We start from the raw sequence: 24,784 nt of genomic DNA on the forward strand, positions 1-24,784 counted from the left end.
AGGCTGTGTCACAGGACTGAAGACGTAAGGTATTACAAATATGTGGAACTTTTATAATCAAATGACTTTTCATGTAAAATTAGATCAGATGAAAAAAAACATTGTTCATTATTATTCGTAGAATACCTATTTTAATGAACTAAGTTGGTACAGTGAACCATAAAATTAAAGGTTCAAAGAATGACACATTTTCCAAAGGCTTGTATACAGAACCCTGAATCTAAATATCCACGAATATGTTAGTTTTCCTTTAATCAAAAATTTTGAAAAGTGGTACCCAAGAAAATAAATGAATCCACAGTATTAAGGAAATTCTGCTTTGGAATGAACCAAGTAAAGCAAAGCTTTGAAGAATGTTTTGGAGTTGCTTTTTCAAAAATTAGTATAGGAAGAAAGCAGATTGACATGTTTTTTTTTGTCAAAGACAATCTTACATTAAGGCAGCTGTTTAGTCTTCAACCAGAAAATAAATAACAATAAAAAATCCTGATTTACACAAGAATTAGATCAAATTTACCATATTAAAACTTAACAGTAAAATTTAAGTTTCAATATGTTCAATCTTGACAGTGCAACAGAAAACAATGATATTAAAACAGCAAAAGTACCAGTACCAGTGGCTAAAACATTTCTAACACCTCTTCAAGCAACTACCACCACTGCAGAAAACAATGATATTCAAACAGCAAAGTTACCAGTACCAGTGGCTAAAACATTTCGGGCACCTCTTCAAGCAGTTACCACACCACAGCAAAAGACCAAAAGTCTAACTGATTCTGAAGTGAAAGCATCACCAACTAGTGGAAATGCTGATGGTATGTTTTCTATGCTACAAAAAAAATATATAGAATAATTATTCATTAGCCATAATTAACTCAGTTAAGTCATATGAAACTGTTCTTGTGTAAATATTATTGTCATTACCTTCGGGCCAGGTGAGCTTTTCCCATCACTTGGTGTCTGTCGTCCATCGTCCGTCGTCGTTAACTTTTACAAAAATCTTCTCCTCTGAAACTACTGGGCCAAATTAAACCAAACTTGGCCACAATCAGCATTTGGGTTTCTAGTTTAAAAAAGTGTCCGGTGACCCAGCCAACCAACCAAGATGGCTGCCATGGCTAAAAATAGAACACAGGGGTAAAATGCATTTTTTAGCTTATAACTCAAAAACCAAAGCATTTAGAGCAAATCTGACAGATGTAAAATTGTTAATCAGGTCAAAATCTATCTGCCCTGAAATTTTCAAATGAATCGGACAACCCGTTGTTGGGTTGCTGCCCCTGAATAAGTAATTTTAAGCTGTTTTTGCTTATTATCTTGAATATTTTTATAGATAGAAATAAACTATTTAAAGCAATAATGTTCAGAAAAGAAAGATCTTCAAATAGTCTACATGACCAAAATTGTCAGTTGACCCATTAAGGAGTTATTGCCCTTTATAGTCAATTTTTAACCATTTGTCTAAAATTTTAGTATTGTTTTAAAAAATCTTCTCCTATAAAACTACAGGGCCAAATTTAACCAAACTTGGCCACAATCATCATTTGGGTATCTTGTTTTAAAAATGTGTGGCATGATCCTGCCAACCAACCAAGATGGCCACCGTGGCTAAAAATAGTACATAGGGGCGAAATGTAGATTTTTGCTTATATCTCTGAAACCAAAGCATTTTGAGCAAATCTGACAGGAAATAAATTGTTTATCAGGTAAGATCTATCTGCCCTGAAATTTTTAGACAAAACAGACAACCTGTTGTTGGGTTGCTGCCCCAGAATTAGTAATTTTAAGGAAATTTTGCAGTCTGGTTATTATCTTGAATATTGTAATAGATAGAGATAAACAGCAATAATGTTCAGAAAAGTAAGATCTACAAATAAGTCAACATGACCAAAATTGTTAGTTTACCCCTTAAGGAGTTATTGCTCTTTATATTCTTTTTTAGCTCACCTGGCCAAGTGAGCTTTTCTCATCACTTGGGGTCCGTCGTCCCTTGTCTTCTGTCGTCCATCGTCCGTTGTCGTTAACTTTTACAAAAATCTTCTCCTCTGAAACCACTGGGCCAAATTTTACCAAACTTGGCGACAATTATCATTGGGGTATCTAGTTTAAAAAATGTGTCCGGTGACCCGGCCAACCAACCAAGATGACCGCCATGGCTAAAAATAGAACAATAAGGGTAAAATGCAGTTTTTGGCTTATAACTCAAAAACCGAAGCATTTAGAGCAAATCTGACATGGGGGTAAAATTGTTTATCAGGTCAAAATTTATCTGCCCTGAAATTTTCAGATGAATCGGACAACCTGTTATTGGGTTGCTGCCCCTGAATTTGTCTTTCTAAAGAAATTTTGCTGTTTTTGGTTATTATCTTGAATATTATTATAGATAGAGATAAACTGTAAATTGCAATAATGTTCAGCAAAGTAAGATTTACAAATAAGTCAACTTGACCGAAATGGTCAGTTGACCCCTTTTGGAGTAATTGCCCTTTATAGTCAATTTTTAACCATTTTTAGTAAATCTTAGTAATCTTTTACAAAAATCTTCTCCTCTGAAACTACTGGTCCAAATTAATCCAAACTTGGCTACAACCATCTTTTGGGTATCTTGTTTAAAAAATGTGTCCGGTGACCCGTCCAACAAACCAAGATGGCTGCCATGGCTAAAAATAGAACATAGGGATAAAATGCAGTTTTTGGCTTACAACTCAAAAACCAAAGCATTAAGAGCAAATCTGACAGTTCAAAATTGTAAATCAGGTCAACATCTATCTGCCCTGAAATTTTCAGATGAATCGGACAACCCGTTGTTGGGTTGCTGCCCCTGAATAGGAAAGTTTAAGGAAATTTTGCTGTTTTTGGTTATTATCTTGAATACTATTATAGATATAGATAAACTGTAAACAGCAATAATGTTCAGCAAAGTAAAATTTACAAATAAGTCAACATGACTGAAATGGTCAGTTGACCACTTTAGGAGTTATTGCCCTTTATAGTCAATAAGTCAATTTTTAACCATTTTTCGTAAATCTTAGTAATCTTTTACAAAAATCTTCTCCTCTGAAACTACTGGGCCAAATTAATCCAAACTTGGCCACAATCATCTTTGGGGTATCTATTTTTTTAAATGTGTAGGATGACCCCGCCATCCAACCAAGATGGCGGCCACGGTTAAAAATAGAACATAGGGGTAAAATACAGTTTTTGGCTTATAACTCAAAAACCAAAGCATTTAGAGCAAATCAGTGGGGTAAATTGTTTTAGGTCTATCTATCTGCCCTGATATTTTCAGATGAATCGGACAACCTGTTGTTGGGTTGCTGCCCCTGCATTGGTAATTTAAAGGAAATTTTGCCGTTTTCTGTTATTATCTTGAATATTATTTTAGATAGAGATAAACTGTAAACAGCCATTATGTACAGCAACATAAGACCTAAAAATAAGTCAACATAACCAAAATGGTCAATTGACCTCCTAAGGAGTTATTGTCCTTTATAGTCAATTTTTAACAATTTTCATAAAATTTGTAAATTTTTACTAACATTTTTTACTGAAACTACTGGGCCAAGTTCATAATAGATAGAGATAATTGTAAGCAGCAAGAATGTTCAGTAAAGTAAGATGTACAAACACATCATCATCACCAAAACACAATTTTGTCATGAATCCATCTTCTTCCTTTGTTTAATATTCACATAGACCAAGGTGAGCGACACAGGCTCTTTAGAGCCTCTAGTTTAACAATTTTTATAAATTTTGGTAAATTTTGGTGAATTTTTAGAATATATTTTCCACTGTAATTACTGGGCCAAGTTCATTATAGATAGAGATAATTGTAGCAAGAAGAATGTCCAGTAAAGTAAGATCTACAAACACATCATGATCACCAAAACACAATTTTGTCATGAATTTATCTGTGTCCATTGTTTAATATGCACATAGACCAAGGTGAGCGACACAGGTTCTTGAGAGCCTCCAGTTTAAATGCTTCAGGTCACAGTACATGTGTATCATATCACTGGCTTATGTTTAAATCATCAATACTAAGAAAACAATAACAAAGCATCTTGATAAGCATCTGAAGTCAATAATATAATCTTCACCAATTACGGTACTCTTACACTTCACAGTTGAACTCAAGAGGTCCTAAAGTCAAGGTGTGTACTGATGAAAACTGTGCTGTAGAGCCTAAGTAGCGCAACCCAATATAATTTTATTGTTTATAACAAAGCCTCCAGTAGGTGGAACAAATATACATTGACAACATACACCATATTTCAAAATTCAATGTAAATTTTCCATAATGTTAGCATTGTGAAGAGGGTCCTCCAATGTGGTTCATTATGCTGACATAAAATGAGCCATTCCTTATCAATTAACAAAAAATTGTGTTGACATCAGAATTGAAAAGATAAACCTGTATTTTGCCATGAACAATTTTTTTTTAATGAAAGATCTTCATGCTTTAACTTATCATTTACTAATTCTTAAACTTCAGGTGACAGTTCAGTTGAGAGGAGGTACCTCAGTGTTATGTGGTGTAAAAATTCAAGCAAAAAGGTATATTTATGATAGGAATTATACTGACTTCATTCTTACCATTTAGAACCCTTGATTCATAAGCATCCATATCAGCAGCAATTCTCTATCAAGAAAATCATAATAGGAAGCACAAGCCCTGAAATATTATATACATAAAAGCTGAATAAATACAGCTCATTTTGACATTAAAATGTAACACAACAACCCTGTACTACAGGAATTTCATTTCTGTTTGCCTTGCCCTGATAAAATGACACATGTTAACAAAATATATTGATATTTCTTATTTTACAAGTCTGCATACCATTTATATCTGCTTTAGGAACTCGGCAATCACAGACATAGCCAGCCATGATTCTGCAGTGTCTGGATGAATATATATGTTATAATGATAATTTAACTAACAGGATGTGAATGATTTTATGCCTATTTACATATTTATAATTACTTTTTCAGCATAAAAAATGGGAAGGTGATGGTAAGCATGCTTTATGTTTAAAAATAAGATAAATGTATATATTAATTTTATAAAATTGAGAATGGAAATGGGGAATGTGCCAAAGAGACAACAACCTGACCATAGAAAAAAACAACAGCAGAAGGTCACCAACAGGTCTTCAATGTAGCGAGAAATTCCTGCACCCTAAGGCGTCCTTCAACTGGCCCCAAAACAAATATATACTAGTTCAGTGATAATGAACGCCATACTAATTTCCAAATTGTACACAAGAAACTAAAATTAAAATAATACAAGACTAACAAAGGCCAGAGGCTCCTGACTTGGGACAGGCGCAAAAATGCGGCGGGGTTAAACATGTTTGTGAGATCTCAACCCTCCCCCTATACCTCTAGCCAATGTAGAAAAGTAAACGCATAACAATACGCACATTAAAATTCAGTTCAAGAGAAGTCCGAGTCTGATGTCAGATGATGTAACCAAAGAAAATAAACAAAATGACAATAATACATAAATAACAACAGACTACTAGCAGTTAACTGACATGCCAGCTCCAGACTTCAATTAAACTGACTGAAAGATTATGATTTCATCATATGAACATCAGGCACAATCCTTCCCTTTAGGGGTTTAGTATCATACCATCATAACATATATGAGAAGAACATAACCCGTGTCATGCCAACAACTGGTTTTTGAATAAATGTGTTTATTTCTGATGCAAAGACCCTATAAGTGAATCAATATTAACGCCAAAATATGCAATCTTTAATGACCTGACAACAGTATCGTAACTATATCCCGTCTTAATAAGTCTATTCAAAGGTTTTGTTAGTTTTTGAGGTGAATACTGACACCTTTGTGCTTTATAAAGAATATTTCAATAAAAAATTGGATGTGAAATACCGGAATACATAAATATGTGACAATGAAATGGGGTGAAAGACTTCTTTTACATAAAATAAACTACCATACAGAGACTAAATGATGTGGATGTTTCCAACTATAAGTTACTGTTCAGTCTTCAACAATTCAATCTTGTAGTGTAAAAAGACTGCGGCCTAAAGTTGATAAAGTACATCTTTTTTGGTTACCTATTTTTTGCTCAACTTTATGAAATGTTTTAAAACTGTGAATATTAAATAGAAAAAAAACCATATTTGTCTGTTTATATTTTAAGCAATATTGATAACGTCAGGAAGAAGTGTGTCCTTGCTTGACATGGAAGGAAAAGAGTAAGTTTATCAAAGAACATTGTATATTGACTGCTCTTTATGGTAACATTATGATTATTTTAAAGGGGTATCTGTAATCGAAGAATGTACTTTTTAAACATTCATAAACTACATATTGATTGTTATTCCACAAAAACTTTTTTCACTATGCTGATCTCTTCAGAAATTGTGTGTCATTGTGTTATGAAGTTAGTATGGTGTTTCTTGTGGTTAGTACTGAAATCCTGAATTTATCCATGTCTCTTACAGGGTGCGCTAATCTAAGTCCACTGAGGTAAGGCAGTTTAGCAGCAATGTATGTTGTGTGATTGTGTAACGGTGCTGCGATAGTAGGGACAATCAATACTTCCATCAGTATTTTCTTCCCATTCTGAGTTTGTTAATCTATTACGGATATATCCAAATTGCATACATTTTTGTTTGCATCTCCAAATGCTGCTAGGATTACTGACGAGGTTCCATTCCTCGCTAAGCGACTTCTGAGATCCTTCATCTAAAAGAATATTAGCAGTAGCTGACCTGTCATCTACCCAAACTGGTGAGATGGCTGTTTTTAACAATACTTCTGTACTTGTTTTAATGCTCGATGTTGACGTGTAGAATGTTACTGTATCATTGTTGCTCTCTACTGTGTTTACAATTGCATTTTGCGGTAAGGGTTTCATTGTACTTAAATTTTTTTTTTCTTGATTTTTCATTTCTGTCACAAACGCTAGTTTGATGTTTGCTATCACAATTCCTACATCTAAATTGTGAGCGGAATTCTGAAACTTTGTGATTGCCAAGGCAATTGTAGCATACCTTATTCTGTTTTATAATAGCTAAGCAGCTAACTCTGTCTATAACATTGGTACATTCTAGGGACGAATGCGATTGCTTGCAATAAATACAGGTTTTGGGTTTGAACTGATTTATTACAGATTAAGGTATTGCAGTTTCAGTTTGGGTTCAACTGCTGTATGAAATGACGTTGTGGGAGTAAAACTGTCTAATTTATCTGAATTACCAGTTTCCTGTACGTACATCTCTTTGCCGATTGCTTCTCTTAGTTTTTTCATTTCATTGGGTAACTTTCCAAATATGATTGGTACTAAAAGTGATCCTAATGTGTCTTGCGATTGTCTGAGCGACTCTAATCCCCTTATGCACCATTCCATTTTATCGTCAAATGCTCTTGTGCTGTGCGGTGTAAGTGACAGGTAAATAGTTGGTTCAAGTAGATTCAGCATGTACGGGTTTATAATTGTTTGTGTCTGTCCATACCTCTCCTCAAGTTATTATCCACTAAAAATACATTTTCTGAATGGTTTGAGTTGTGTATTTGCTATTGAAACATAAGTTGTTTCACTCACCATTCAATCTTGTAAGTGCACTTCAGTGACCACCATGTATTGCTTTTAACTTTTCCATGGGTCATGGCACCAATATCGTGTTTCTTGTGGTTCGTACTTAGCTTTGAATAAAGAAAGGCATGTGTTCATACAAATTGTATTGAAGTAATGAGACGTTGAGCACAAGGCAACATTACATATACAATATGCAACGTAAACAATAGGTGATGTTAGTTACATGTATAGTAAATGAACAGCAGCAAATGCTTGACAGTTAGTATGATTTGACTTAAAGGGAAAGCACTTGAATCAGAACAGAATAATCAACAAGATTTTAATTTTTCAGCATAATCATAGTAATAAATTTATATGACTTGTGCGAAAAAAAATAACCAAATGTACACAAAGGAACTGAAACATTAAATGAGCAGTTTCAATTATATTGCCACACATCCTTGATCATTGTAAGTTCACCAAATTATCAGGGTAAAAAAAACATCTCTTTTAAAGAAGGAAGCTGAAGTTTTCATACGTAGACTATGGTGGTAAAAAATGAGTCAATATGATGTAAATACACAAAGACTCTTCCTAATTCAACAGGCTTAAAAAAATAAGGAGATGAGATATGATTACAAGTAAGACAAATATCCACCAAAGATTGAATGAAAAGGATGTAAGCAAATATAGGCAATCATACAGCCTTCACCAATGAGAAAAATACATACGGTATAATAGCCTAATTTATAACAAAACCAGGGCCGTAACTACTGATGAGGTAGACGAGGCAGTTGGCAAAAAAAAAAAAATAAGAGAAAAAAAAGAAAATGGAAAAAGTTAAGCATGCAGGGGTGAAAAACATCTTTGCATTTTGGTATCATTCAACAATTAAGTAATGCATACTTCGAATAGTAATTAATGTTGATGTTCAGCTTGTGTACTCTTATTTCAACACGTTACAAATGTATGTATCGAAATCTCTGTCTGATTACTATCGCCAGTAAACCGGCATTTGGTTCCACAATTATTCATTTCCCGCGAAAAAACTTCGACAGTCAGAGATTTTGTTTTCCCCAGGAGAAGTTCAAGACCACATCAAATGGTATTTATTACAATGTTATTAAAAAGGTGTGTTATTTTTATTGCAGCGTTAACCACACACACTTGTTCTGCTTTTTCTACTTTTAAACATGTACCCTACTGTAAATGGATACATGTTTTGATGGAATAAAATTCAAGTATCTATCAGCCAGCTCTGGTCACATGCAGGGAGTCGGTTTGATAGCAGATTATTTTTTTTTTATCTGTTTTCAAATCTTTTTTTAGTATTTCCTGTCTATTTGTATTACATTATTAACGTTTTTAACATTAGCATCAATATTTCTTTGTTTTCTAGCAAGGTGTAGTTTACTATCCATATCCATATACTGAAAAATCCTAGTTGATGCGAACGTTAAAAGCGTTAATAATGTATTACAAATAGACAGGAAAAGCGAGTCCCTGTGGCATTGGTTGCCTAATGTATTTCTTCATACAGTAAATATGAAACAGAAACGATAAATAAGATACAAAAATGGAGGTTACAAGAAATATTTCAAACACTAATATAACAATTTTCGGCTTTGGGGCTTTGCCCCCTCCCTTGGCCCCCACTACCTGGGGGCCTCATGGGACAGCCCCCAGACCCCTGCCTCCTCTGTTATGGACACCCAATTACGGCCCTGAAAACAATTTACCAAAAAAAAAATATAACAGAAATGAACCAAAGTCAACAACTGAACTACAGGCTTCTAACTTTATTCAACCATTGAAAAGTATAAGAAAAAGCAAACTTCACCATGATGGATATTATCTGCTCCATCAGACATGCATATGGCACCTATGAAAAAAAAATGAACAGGTATATTGAAGGGCAGAAAAGGAGAATCATGGTTATCTTGAGAGACATTATAGTTTGATATTTTATCTTCTTTTAAAACTTGGAATTGAATAAAAGCATAAACTATTTTCAAACAGAATTGGTAAAGGTACTGGATACAAGTCGTCAGATCTGTTGGCTCTAAATGACGATGAAACACTTTCTGTTGGAGGAAAGCTCATACAGGTATAAAAACTTCTTGTTACTAAGATAAATGTGTACTGCTAGATATGACTTTTAATTTTTTGTAGATATTTGATTTTAAGATTTTGTCAAAGTCTGCATGCAAGCATACAAAAAAATAGTACTTTGTTCAACATTTAAAATTAATTGTTCACCTTACCAACAAAATAAATGAACAATTTGCATCCCAAAGATAAAAATGTTCTAAATGATAAAACTTTTTATTTCTAGGTTATGTCTATATTAACCGAAGAACAGTTTAAATCTGGAAAATGTTTCTCGGCAGCTGGAAGTACCAGTACATCATTAGATAGTACAGGTTGGTTTCTAAACATGTGTATACATATTGCGTTAGTCTGTACACATTGGTTTTTTTTTCTAGATTTACCTATAAAAAATAGAAAGATGAAAATTAATTTTCAATGGTTTTTTTCATGAAAATCATGGAACTATGTGATGATTGCAATATTGAGAACTCATATTGTGATTTTGTTTACCTATAATGTATGGAGATTTTCCTGAAAACGCAATAAGGTATAGTTGTGCAGCCAGGTTAAGAAAACACCTCCACAGTCTCCAATAATAACTTTTTCAACTACTAGTCCGAAGACCAATATTTTGACATTTTTCTTATTTTTTCAAAAATTTCCTAGTCCAAATAAAATTTTACTAGTCTGGGGCATCACTAGTGGCTCACCATGCAGACTGCCCCCATTCATATATTGAATAATTTGTGAAATCCCTACCTATACATGATATATTTCACAGCAAAATCATAACACATTCATTCTTAGCTAGAATGCCTGTTCCAGAAAAGAATACTGGGAAGAAATTTGTCAGCCTGTTAATATATTTTTTTACTTCTTAGCTAGAATGCCTGTTCCAGAAAAGAACATTGGCAAGAAATTTGTCAGCCTGTTAATATATTTTTTTACTTCTTAGCTAGAATGCCTGTTCCAGAAAAGAACATTGGCAGGAAATTTGTCAGCCTGTTAATATATTTTTTTACTTCTTAGCTAGAATGCCTGTTCCAGAAAAGAACATTGGCAAGAAATTTGTCAGCCTGTTAATATATTTTTTTACTTCTTAGCTAGAATGCCTGTTCCAGAAAAGAACATTGGCAAGAAATTTGTCAGCCTGTTAATATATTTTTTTACTTCTTAGCTAGAATGCCTGTTCCAGAAAAGAACATTGGCAAGAAATTTGTCAGCCTGTTAATATATTTTTTTACTTCTTAGCTAGAATGCCTGTTCCAGAAAAGAACATTGGCAAGAAATTTGTCAGCCTGTTAATATATTTTTTTACTTCTTAGCTAGAATGCCTGTTCCAGAAAAGAACATTGGCAAGAAGTTTGTCAACCCACTGCAAGATGGACAGGCTTGTAATGTTGTTCAGGTTTGTGACTGCATAAATAACGATTCTTTTAACATAAATTGATGTTCTTCATAGGATAGAAGTTATAATTATCCTGCATTGAGAAGGTTATATAAAATAGATATATGCTTAAGAAACACATAACGTCATGTTTATCATTCAATTGACAACCATTTTATTAAATTAATGTACTAGGAGAATATTCCACCATCTTGGATTGCAAATGACCAAATTTGATAGGTCAATATTTTTACTGCAGTTACCAAGTTTTTATGCAGAAATTTAATTTATTTATGAGATGTTTGATGTAAAAAAAAAATTTGTTTAACCATTTAACAAATACAGAAAATAAAAAAGTTTGCATTGTAAGGGGAGATAATTTAGTTTAATAAAATAATGAACTATAAATTTATCAAATTAAAAATATGTGGCCATAGAACCTTATCATCAAAATTATAATTATCCTGCATTAAGGAAGATAAGATAGATACATGCATAAGAAAAACATCATGTCATGTTTAACATTCAATGGACAACCATATGATCATAATAAGGGGTAGTATGAGCATATTCCACCATCTTGAATTGCAAACAACCACATATGAGGTAACAAGATTTTTACAGCAGTTAGCAAGTTTTTATGCAGAAATTTAATTTATTTATGAGATGTTTGATTTGAAAAAAATAAATCATTAAGATTTATTTCATGGTTTCAACTATTTAACAAATATAGAAAATTAAAAAGTGTTTGCATTTTAAGGGGAGATAACTCTTGAAAATTTTGTTTAATGAAATTATGAACCGTGAATTTATAAAACATGTGGCTATATAACTGAACCTGGTATGTGAAATTTTTACAATGACTCTTTAAATATGTAGGAGAAAGTAATCCTTTTTTGCTGATGAATTTGATACTTCCATTTTTAAGTTTTCCTTAACTGAAGCATTGAAATATGGCTAATCTTTTCAATTCCTTCTTGTCTATTGTACAGGATGCTAGAAGATATATACTGGTTCTTAGAGCCCTAACTTTGTTAACATAGTTATTTATGTTTTCTTGTAGACCACATCCATGCCAATAAAACCAAGATATGATCCAAGTATGCCTGGTGCACTTGTAATGCCTAGACCTAGTCAATCACATCAGGTAATAAATAGATTGAGTAAAAATCATCATGCATGATTCTGTAGAAAAGCAAAGTTCCTGATCATTTTTTTCTTTTTGCAAATATAATTTTTTATTTATATTGAATATCTTGTGGTTGTTACATATAATGCTTTCATTTCTTGTTCAATTTTCTTTAAATAATGGTTGAAGTTATTTTTCACCCAAACCTTGAAGTCATTCATCTGTGAAATTGATTTTATAGCCAAAAAAAATAAAATTTTAATTAAAGAATCAATGATTGTCAAGAACACAAAAAAAAAAGTTTTTTTTGGTAAAGATCGAAAAGGCTTCAGTTTTACTTTAAATCTTTTATGCAGTGGTCCAGTAACAAGAAAAATCTACAAGTAATAGATGTAGTTGTTGATCCATATCTCAGTACACATTTACGGCCACATCAGAGAGAAGGAGTCACTTTCCTGTACGAGTGTGTCATGGGTTACAGAGACTATGGTGGACAAGGGGCCATATTAGCGTGAGTGGCTAATTGAAAATTTTATGTTTTATTTACCTTAAATCTCTTGAAGAGTATTTGATATAGAGATTTTTCTTAAGCTGTTGAATTGAAAATTTAAGTTACTTTTAAATTTGATACTCTTGTAGGGTATTTGTTGCTGTTAGAATGTTAAAAAAAAGTGTTGCCTTTTTTATAGCTATTGCAATGCATTCTTAAATAATTATTGACCAAAAAAACATTATTGACTAAATATTCAAGTTTTTGTACAATTTATTGGCCAAAATGTTTAGCAAGACACAAATTAAAATAAGCATTAACTATTATTTAGAAAAACTAACAAATTAGTCGATTTGGTACAACCTACAAATGTTTTTATCAACTAGAGCAGTGTTTTCACTAGATTTATCAACTAGAGCAGTGTTTTCACTAGATTTATCAACTAGAACAGTGTTTTCACTTGATTTATCAACTAGAGCAGTGTTTTCACTAGATTTATCAACTAGAGCAGTGTTTTCACTAGATTTATCAACTAGAGCAGTGTTTTCACTAGATTTATCAACTAGAGCAGTGTTTTCACTAGATTTATCAACTAGAGCAGTGTTTTCACTAGATTTATCAACTAGAGCAGTGTTTTCACTAGATTTATCAACTAGAGCAGTGTTTTCACTAGATTTATCAACTAGAGCAGTGTTTTCACTAGATTTATCAACTAGAGCAGTGTTTTCACTAGATTTATCAACTAGAGCAGTGTTTTCACTAGATTGTTATTCACCAACAGTTAATCTTTTGTATTCAAGAATGTAGGAATGTTTCAGTCAAATTTTGTACAATTTTATTGCTATTATGAAATTATATATTTATTATGTAGCAGTTACTTCCAGAATTAAATATTGACATTGAGACAAGAGTGAGAAGTGTAATTCTGACTATGATTGATGAAAATGAATATTTGAAATGAAAAATATACTATAAGTTTAAATTTGAATTACAGAGATGATATGGGCCTTGGTAAAACATTGCAGTGCATATCTCTGTTATGGTATGTATCATTGATAGTTTATTAAATAAGAAAAAACACATCAAAAGCTGTTTTGTAAATTCACAAACTGTTGTTGACATGTATTAACGTGTTCATCCATCCAAAATTAGGTTATTGTATTTTTCCATGAAGTTTTGATCACATCAACTTGAAACTTAATATGTTTTAAATGATATGAACTTTATAAGATATTTGCCAAATTAGAATAATAACACTTGATTTCATAGTCCAACATCGATGTCAGGGTCCAATGAAAACTATAGAGGAAACACTTTCCTGTTTACTGGAATTTCCAGAAATGTGATATATAGAGACTAATACATGGCCTTTTCCATATCAGCCTGGGTATCATCCCGAGACCCCCATATCAGCCCGAGACGGAGTCGAGGTGCTGATATGGGTCGAGGGATGATACCCAGGCTGATATGAAAAGGCCATGTATTAATCTCTTTATCATATACTTCCGACAATAGTTTTATGTAAGGCAAATAAAATAATGCAATAACTAAAACAGTCAAACACTTTATAAAGAAAATTAAAATTATGAATCAAATATACTATAGTTGTCCAACAACAGCATCATTCAGAGTTCCAGATAAGAATTCACAAATTGGGTTTTTTACCCACCATTTTCTTATATAATTGGGTGATAAAGTTTTTTAATTGCATTATCAATTCCAATTCACCCCTTATGTTAATATCAAATTGGGTTTTTCACCACCAAGCTCCTTAATGTATTGGGTTTTTTCATCAACATAATATTGAATATTTAGGCAATATCAACCCCAGATTTTTTTCCATCTTAAATATGTTTCTTTCTTTGTTTAGCTGTTTTATTTGGTTTAGGGTTAGGGTTAGGGTTATTTGCTAGCTGTTTTATTTGGTTTATTGACTGAGAAGCAATTGTATGTTTAATTTGTGTTCCGTTTCAAACCTTCTGCCAGTTTTGTATTTTCTCATATAAACTGTAAAAAAACGGATATGTGTATTCACAGGCACTCGTCTTATACCTTTCTATAATAAATTCTGAGACCAGTGCCTGTGTGTGTATTCATTAATTAACCGTAAAATGAAAAAAAAATAGTATATAAACTTTAATTATACTTGAATGTTTTTGTTTTATTCCAATTTTCATAAATCTGGGTTTAGTTGTCTTTTATTAGAACTTTTGGTTTCTGATGCTTTATCATGTCATAATTGATTTGACCTTTCACTTTTTTCAATTGATTTCGTTTTTGAGGAAACCCTGCTTTTATTAGCAATGTTCTCGTTATGGTACGCACACACGCTCATGTGTTCGATGGACGCTTCCTAAAAACACTGGCTGCGTCTTTTTATCATCATAACTTTCCCTAAGCTTTTCAAAAGAAGCAGAACACATGCTTCTATTCAATATTTTTACCGGACATTCACTTTTGTTTTAATTCAATGTATGTTATGATAAATCCCAAGCAATGCGAAAAAAAATATGACTTCATGACACACCCTAATTGGATAAACGCCGAGAAGATTGAAATGTTTTCAAAAACACGTGTACCTATTGAGTAACAGAAAACTCTGACAGGGACCCATTTCAGCTACTTGATGCAGGGATTTATTTTTAGAACGAAAGGAAATTTCCAATTATAAATATTATAAAAATAGTTTACGTGACGACAGTAAACAGATAAGGGTAAGTAACGCAAACAGTAGCCAATAAAAGGGTTGAGAACTCATGGTTTTGGAATATAATTGGGTTTTCCTTTGAATTAATTGGGTTATTGAACCCTGCAATGGACAATTGCATTGTTTTTTTTATTATTTGTATTGCGTGATCACGCAAATACGCAGCTTATCTGGAGCTCTGATCATTAACTCCTTATATATTTATGGTAACATTTCCTATAGAGGCATTTTAAAACATTGAAAATTTGGAAGAGTTTTACGATCATTACTACTCCATGATTGTTGTACTATAAAATGATTCATAATTGTGAATGACATTTGTTAGCAAGTATTAAACTATCCCAACAAAAGTTCCCGTAAATTTTGACGTCGTCATAAAAAACATCTGACGTCACAATGGAAAAGTAAACAACCGATACCGGAAACACCGGAAGTAACTTGCACGAGAGGCACTATTATGGGTTTTGTGCACGAGATGCACCTGATATGGGTTATCAGCCCGGAAGGGAAATTATGGCTTGTGTACTTCCGCTCATTACACATATGCGAAAGCTATCATATCAATGCTAAGTATATGATAAATAAATATTAATAATGACCCTAAAATTTTTGCTCTACAAACATAAACTACACCCAGAATTTTACCTTTTTTCTTTTCCCAGCACACAAGTATTAATCTCCTGGGCTGCTGTTATACTTGGAGATTATCAATCTCCTTAAAGAATGATTGACCAAAAACTAAATATAGCATCAACCAATACAATATTTAGGCGCCATATGCTCATTAGTCAGTCAATATGAATACTGTAAATTCAGGAGTTATTTCATGCATCTAGTATTGCGATTTTTACACTACAATGAGATTAAAATTTTGGCTATTTTGAGAAAAATCCTGTTTAATTCATATACAAAATTTCAAAAAGCAAGTTTAAATTATTGGGATTATATCCTTGTCGCATTTTTCGCAATAATAAAAATATCCTTATAATTTCTGAATTAACAGTAATATGGACTTTAAATGACTTATGTCATGACTCGGATGGAGAGTTGTCTTATTGGCACTCATACCACATCTTCTTAAATCTTTTTAAGAAATTGTTTTATCTCTTTAATTTAGGACATTATACAAACAAGGTCCATATGGGGGAAAAGCTGTAGTAAAACAGGCGTTGATCATCACTCCTGGTAGCTTAGTAAAGGTTAGTTGTGTTGAACATTATAACAGTACTGTGGATTCATCAATATTTGTTGGATACTAATTTTTGTGGATTTTGTGGGTACAGGTGAACCATGAAATTAAGTATTCAATGAATTACAAATTTTCTATAAGGTAAAAAGCAGATTTTGGCAAAACCACCAAATCAGATATCCAAGTTTTTCCTCAATCCAAGAAAATTGGTAACCATGAAAATAAATGAATCCACAGTATCATGTGATTTTACAGTACAATGGTAAGATACAAACTAAATCAAATTATGAATTAAAAATACAGTGAAACCTGGCTAAACTGAATCCTGCATAAACCAAACACGTTCTTAAGCACCGTAATACCAAATGTATGCATTGTGAACCTGATAACACCGAATATCGACCAAAACGTCCCGGAGAGGTTCGGTTTAAACAGGTTTCACTGTATACTGAAAATCTAACAAAACAAAATATTTTGTGCATACAGGGGAACTGAAATGTAAAATGAAGTACAAATTTGTATGGACTTGTATGCACTTTTTTTTAAAACCACTAAATCATATTTATTCATGAAAATACTATCTACCTTAATACAAGGAGATTGGCACCCACAAAAATAAATGAGTCCACTGTAATAATTGTTTCAGTACCAGTTAAACTACACACAATTTTTATTTTTGTATAGCATTAATTTTTTTCATCATTCAGAACTGGAATCAGGAATTAAAGAAATGGTTAGGAACAGAGAGACTTTCAGTTTATTGTGTCAGCTCAGAGAAGAGAGTAGAGGTAACTTTATATATAGTTTATTTAAGATATAGATCATTTGGTTAGTTTTTTCTCTCTCACAATATTGCCAACAAAAAACATATATGGTTTAGAATTAGTTTTCGGTCACATTTATCATAAATTGAAGGTAATACTTCATTCCAACAAGGATGAGGTGTAAAACAATTATCAATCAATCAATCAATCCAACAATCCAACAATCCAACAAGTACTTAACAAATTGAAAAACAAGTAAGTTTTCCAAACTTAATATATGTCCATATTCCAAAACAATATAGTAGATCTAAATGTTGCCATTCAAGTATCGAAAAAAGCATATGTGAATTTGAAAATAACAGGATTTATTTTAGTAAAGACATTGTTTGTAACAACAATTTTATAATTTCAGGATTTTGTAAATACCTCCATTTATCCAGTACTGATTATATCTTATGAGATGTTTGTGAGGGTCTACGATATTGTCAAACAAATCAACTTTGACCTTGTCATCTGTGATGAAGGTCATAGACTTAAAAACACAGCTATAAAAACTACTTCAGTTAGTAATCTATTGTAAAATATCAAACAAATTTAGATAGAACAATGTCTGAATGAAGGACTTACATTTAAATGAATGACCGAAAAAAATTGAGAATGGAAATGGGGAATGTGTCAAAAAGACAACCTGATAAAAGAGCAGAAAACAGCCAAAGGCCACCAATGGGTCTTAATACAGCGAGAAAAGCCCCCACCCAAAGGTGTGCTTCAGCTGGCCCCTAAACAAAAATATGTACTATCTCAGTGATAATTGACGACATACTCAACTTTGAAATATACAAAAGAAACTAAAATTAAAAATCATACAGGACTAGCAAAGACCAGAGGCTCCTGACTTGAGACAGGTGCAAAAATGTGGCTGGGTTAAACATGTTTTTTGATAACTTGACCTATCATAAAGTAAATAATACTCTAATTCATTAACTTTGAACTCAACCAAGGAACATATAAATGTAAATGACCTTAGACCAGTCTCCAAAAATGAAACTACCCTCCAGCATATATTTCATTGGTATCATCGTAGTTGAATCTCAAATTTAGTACAGTTAAATAGTAGATTATTGAAACTTTCCCTTTTATTACTTTAAAAATGCCATGAATTAAATCTATTTGATTATAAAAAAATATCTTTTTACTCCTCCATAAATTTGTGTTTCACTATTTATAGTTAGAGAAAATTTAAAAACAGTCATATGTTTTTCAGCTGATAATGAGTTTACCTGCCAGAAGGAGAGTAATACTAACAGGAACACCTATACAGAATGATCTGCAAGAATTCTTTTCAATTGTGGAGTTTTGTAATCCTGGGGTGCTTGGTTTGTAAAATAGTTGGTCTATTATTTTATTTCCACATTGGTTGTAACGAAATTCAATGATTATACAGTCAATGCAAATAATATTTCAGGTGTGACTTCATAATCTGCAGATTTTACATATATTGTCAAAGTACATGTACGATGATTTTGTGCATTTTTAGGACTTAAAAGCTTTAGGAACTTCTTGACCGAAACCTAGGATCCAAAATGTTCTGTAATCAAAAGTTGACAATGATGATATTGAATCCCTAGACATAGATAATTTCTAGATCTTGGATGGCGGCCAAAGAAAATTATGCAATAAACAGTTAAGAATCATTGAAAACTTGACCACAACTGACGCTACCACACAAATAGTGCATACTTAAGGAGTCAATGATTTGTCATTTGTTATGTGATGTATTAAAATTAAGTTTTTTTTTTGTGTCAACAGTAATATCTTAACTACTTCTATGTGAAGTTTGTATTTTTTTGTCCAGATTAAAAAGATAAAAAATTAAGAACCAATGTTAACCCTTCATGAATCTTCTCCTTTATCTGCTTCACTTAAAATCTTTCCATTCTATTTTTAGGTTCTAGTGGGGCATTTAGAAGAGTTTATGAAGGACCTATTGTAGCATCTCGTCAGCCTGAAGCTACTCCTGCTGAGATAGAACTTGGTGAGGAGAGAGGATCAGAACTGTCACGTCTTACAAAGTTGTTTCTTCTGCGTAGAACTCAAGAAATAAATAACAAATACCTACCTCCTAAATGTTAGTATGTAAAACACTAAGTCTCATTTCAAAAAAATATTGCAACATATGTGTTTTCTATTTCTTCATTTACAAATTTCTCTGAGGGCTCGTCAGGTGGCATATGGTAAGACAAAATTCTGTCCTCCGCCAAAAACCACGGTATTTTCCAGTGTCATTCTAAATTCCCTACACTTCCTTCAGTAAATCCCATGTCGGGGAACCTTTCTTTTGTAAGAATTGTTAATTTGTTCTCATCCTAAATATGTTGGAAATAATTGCAACTTCACTTTATTTACGTAAGCAACAATCTGCCAACTGAAGGAAGTCTCAGAGTTTCTCGCTACATTGAAGACCCATTGGTGGACTTCGGCTGATGTCTGCTCTATGGTCGGGTTGTTGGTGGCTTTGACACATTCCCCATTTCCATTCTCAATTTTATTACCAGTATACTTTTTTTCATTATGCCTATCAATATTGAGTTAGCATGTAGTTTAAAGGTTGCAAAGTTGAGAAACAGATGAAGTTCGAGTTTTGTTTCTGATAAAATACTTTTTCACAGAATTATAACAATAAACTTATAAATATAATTTCTATGTGCACAAAACATGTACATGTAGAGTATCACCAGCCCAGTAGCCATTACTTGGTACTGGCATGAGAATATTGATTATCAGGGTATTGTGTTATTGAAAGAATTTTAAATTTAGGGATATACATGTATCTCCCTCATTCAAAGAACTAATTGTTTACCCTGATTTGGCTATACTTTTATAATTTTGGGTTTTATCAGCCCTTCAATTTTTAAATGAGTTTTTGATTTTCAAATAAGTGACGAACCTTTTATTATTATACTTGTAGGCGAGATAGTGGTATTTTGCAGACCTACACCATTACAGCTCAGACTGTACAGCCATCTACTCAGCAGTAGAATGATCAGATCATGCCTGATGGGTAAAATGGCTGGAGCTCCACATCTTATTTGTATAGGAGCTCTGAAGAAATTGTGCAACCATCCTAGTTTACTATTTCTTAAAGCTCAGGAAGCTGATGAATGTGTTGATGACCTTGACCAGGTATTCTTTATATACTGTAAACCAACTAATTTTCGTGAGCGATTTATTACGGTCTTTCACGTGTAGAAAAATAACGCGATTATCAATCGTTGCAAAAATTTAAAACTTTGATCTTTATTTATTTAATAATATCTCTATGCGAAATGGGCTAGAAAGGGCTCAACACAAAATAAAGTATTTGCCAAAATAAGTTGGTTTAGACTAGAGTACTGTAAAATGCAAGCCAATGCCAAGCATTTTTATCCTGTCAAGAGCTAAGTACAAGTACAATTTATGCTTTTTTAAAAGACGATAAATAGTTATTATCTTAATGCCGCAACTCTTAAAACTGTACCAAATGAAATATCTTGGTTAAAAAGAACAATAACCATAATTATTGCTATTTTACAAAATTTTCCTTTGATCTTACTGACTAATTATGATAATTTCCTTTCTCAGCACAGTATAGTGATATGAAAAATTATTGTTAGAAAGTAAGGGCGCATGTGCCGGTTGTCAATGTAATTAACAATGTCGTCATTGGTAAAATATTGATAAAACAGATTATCACAACTCTATTGCTTTTCTCACTTTCGCCGTATGGGCTCAAGCGAGAGAGAAAAAAATCTTGTTGGGATTACAAACTATAATCTATAAATAATGAACTTTTACAGAGGGTAAGGTTAAAATTTCACGAAATCTGTATTCTTTATTGATATTGTAAGGAAAACTCTACCAAAAGGTATTGCCAATGTCAAAGATAAACTATAATATGGTCTGTGACTGTATATCGACTCGTAAATAAATATACGGTACTGTCAATTCAATTTGACCTTGCATAAATTATAGTTTAAGTTCCTTATCCTGGTTTGTTCAAAGAAATCTCAAAACCATTTTCATAAACTATTATATAAAAGATTGCACAAAGCCAGTAGGTGCTGAAATTTTTTATTTTTTTTTGGAGTAACAGTGTTAAAACTATGTAGAGACACAAACATTTTGACCAACAAACAAGCACACTAATGAACAAATGAACAGACTCATCCTGTGACTATCGTGAGAGACCCTCATGGGAAGTCAAGGTCATTGAACATCCCCTAGTAGTACTATATCATGTATCTTTGCTGTGTGGGAATTATGATAATAATAGATTATCGTTGGTCATCTTAATGAGATTGATTTTCTCGCTTGAGCTGGTACAGCAAAAGTGAGAAAAGCAATTGAGTTGAGATGATCAATGATAATCTGTGTATCGCTATTTTTATTATGATGATATTGTTAATTTCATTTACCACAACACATGCTCCCTCAATTTCTAGCAATAATTTTCAGATCACTCTTCTTGGCTGAGAAAGAAAATTATCAGTTAGTATGATAATAATTTTTTTTTTGTAAAATAGCGAATTTATAATTATAGATCATGTAGATTCATGTATTTATATTGACATACTTATCAGTAATATTCATTATGCAAAATATTAAAAAGATCAGTAATATTCATTATGCAAAATATTAAAAAGAAATAAATTACAATTACTGAATATGTTATATATGTACCAATTAGAAGACAATTACTTGTGTCAATTATTATAAAATTACTTGTGCCAATTGTTATAGAATTACGGTTGCCAATTATTACAAAAAATGACTTGCCAATAATTACAAAATGACTTGTGTCAATAATCTTAAAATTACTGTTGCCAAGTTTTACAAAATGTCTTATGCGAAGTTTTTCAAATTGACTTGTGTCAATTATTACAAAATGACCAGTGTCAATTATTACAAAATTACAAGTGTCAGTTATTACAAAATGACTTGTGTCAATTATTACAAAATGACAAGTGTCAATTATTACATAAATTTAATAAAAGACCATGTGTTGTATTTATTAATTTTGGGAAAAAATAACAGATTTGCAAAAATGTTAATATACTTTAATAATAAAACGATAAAATTTAGAATGCAGTTCTTTTTTCCAGGATTCAGTATATTCTGGCATGTCATCATTATACCCAGATAATTTTTTAACAGACAACAATGACCCTGAACATTCTAGTAAACTGAAAGTACTGAATTCCTTGCTTAATGATTTGCATCAAAACTCTCCAAAGGAGAAAATTGTTCTGGTTTCTAATCATACTAAGGTAAGTGAACAGGGATCCTGAAGTTAAAGTGACAGTTTCTTTTATTGAATGACTAAGACATCGTCAAACTTAACATGATTTTGATTTTGCTGTCAGATTTGTAAGAAAAAATATGTTGTTTGCACTTACAAACCTGTAAATTGAAAGGGGCTCGAGTCTCAGATTTTGTTTTAACAGAACAATATTTTATATGGAATAAAAATCAAAAAGAAAGAATTAATGTATCTTAGTTTACATATTGATAATGACTTTGTCGTAACTCATTTTTTATCAGCATGTGAAGTCTATAATAACAAAAAAAAGTAACTGAATATATTGCTCGGGAATGTTAAACTGATGTTCAAACTTCTATGATAGGAGAATAGACTGTAAAATGGATCTGATATATAGAGCAAAATTGGCAATTAAGGGATTAAATAAGAAAGCAAATTAAATATTATTTGCATTTTTTTTCATTTGAACTAAGATAAAGAATACAGTACCGTTTAAAAGTTCTATATTTTCTTGTTTTATTTCAGACATTGGATATCCTACAGAATTTCTGTGAAGCTTGTAATTTTGAATACTGTCGGTTGGACGGGCAGACTCCTACAGCCAAAAGACAAGATATAGTTTCACAGTTTAATAGCTCATATTCTAAGCATTGTAAGTAGCTACTTCAAAATATGGTTCCAAGTTTGGAGGAAATAGAATGTTAGGCATAATGATGGATTTTCAGCACATTAAAATGTCACATAAGCAAATAAATTATGATTGACGCAAACACAATTTTACAACATAAGTATATAGCAAAACATGTAGCTAATTATCAGATAGCAAAAAATTAAAACAGATACAACATAATACATTGAAAACATACAACAACAAGAATGTGTCCAAAGTACACGGATGCCCCACTTGCACTATTATTTTCCATGTTCAATGGACCGTGAATTCCGGTCAAAAGTCTAATTTGGCTTTAAAATCAGAAAGATCATATAAGCAACAAGTGTACTGAGTTTCAAGTTGATTGGACTTCAGCTTCATCAAAAACTACCTTGACCAAAAACTTTAACCTGGAGCAGGACGAACGGAGCCACAGACCAGAAAACATAATGCCCCTCTACTATTGTAGGTGGGGCATAAAAAGCAGGAATGGAATATAATTTAATTGGTAGATAACTACAGTTTGTTATCTACAGTGATTTGTAAAAAAATGATATATACTGTGGATTCATTATTATTCTTTGGATACCAATTTTCGTGGCTTTTGTGGGAATAGGTGAACCACAAAATTTAAAGTAGAACAAACAACAAATTTTCTATAGACTTGTATGCAGTCTTTGCCAAAACCACAAAATTAAATATCCACAAACATGCAAGTTTTACTTAATCCACGAAAATTGGAACCTCAAAAAAATTATGTGAATCTTCAGTACCAGTTGTTTTCTTTACATAAATTATATTTTTGTACTAAAAATGCTTAAAAAGTCCCATTGGATATGTGAAAAATTACCATAAATATGAAAGAAAAAAATAAACCAGAAACTTTAGAACAAAAACAAGAGCTGCAGTAAAAAAAGAGGTACTGTGAATTCATTATTATTCGTTGGATACCAATTTTCGTGGATTTCGTGGGCACAATCAAACCACGAAATTAAATATTCAACGAATGATAATTTTTCTATAGGTTTGTATGCAGACTTCAGCAAAACCACGAAATTAAATATCCACGAATATGCAAGTTTTTCTTAATCCACGAAAATTGGTACCCACGAAAATAAATGAATCCACAGTAAACTGAATTTGATAAACCAAGAAACAGTAGAATTGTTATAAAAGGTTAAAAAAAAAAAAGGAGTGCCAAATTTTGCCTATTGATTTTATACACATGTAGTATTTCACTTTACATTATTTGTAGTTGTATTCCTTTTGAGTTCCAAGGCGGGTGGTGTTGGCTTGAATTTGATTGGAGCTTCTAGACTGGTTCTGTATGACATAGACTGGAACCCTGCTAATGATTTACAGGCCATGGCCAGAGTGTGGAGAGATGGACAAAAGAAAAAAGTGTATATCTACAGATTATTATCAACTGTAAGTTTTAATTACCTCAATTCTCTGATAGAAATTCTTTGTAGATATAAAATAAAGATTTTCACTTTAAAATTGTTTTTAAAGGCACATAT

The 24,784-nt window shown here is 32.1% G+C and overlaps 1 protein-coding gene across 1 annotated transcript in view; it reads left to right on the forward strand.

Moving 5' to 3' along the window:
• Nucleotides 1-593: 593 nt before the first annotated feature.
• The window catches only part of LOC139489779 (DNA repair and recombination protein RAD54B-like), a gene marked incomplete at its 5' end in the record, with an annotated part of 31,135 nt that continues 6,944 nt past the window's right edge, over nt 594-24,784 (forward strand). Inside the window, 19 exon segments of the mRNA XM_071276599.1 lie at nt 594-815; nt 4,496-4,557; nt 4,996-5,017; nt 6,177-6,231; nt 9,576-9,663; nt 9,892-9,979; nt 10,973-11,055; nt 12,098-12,181; nt 12,520-12,674; nt 13,648-13,695; nt 16,478-16,559; nt 17,257-17,337; nt 17,726-17,875; nt 18,578-18,689; nt 19,262-19,441; nt 20,282-20,496; nt 22,455-22,619; nt 23,138-23,264; nt 24,520-24,692. Coding sequence (XP_071132700.1) covers nt 594-815; nt 4,496-4,557; nt 4,996-5,017; nt 6,177-6,231; nt 9,576-9,663; nt 9,892-9,979; nt 10,973-11,055; nt 12,098-12,181; nt 12,520-12,674; nt 13,648-13,695; nt 16,478-16,559; nt 17,257-17,337; nt 17,726-17,875; nt 18,578-18,689; nt 19,262-19,441; nt 20,282-20,496; nt 22,455-22,619; nt 23,138-23,264; nt 24,520-24,692 — 2,192 coding nt within the window.

Source organism: Mytilus edulis, chromosome 9 (assembly GCF_963676685.1).
Source record: "Mytilus edulis chromosome 9, xbMytEdul2.2, whole genome shotgun sequence".
Classification (NCBI taxonomy): Eukaryota; Metazoa; Mollusca; class Bivalvia; order Mytilida; family Mytilidae; genus Mytilus; species Mytilus edulis.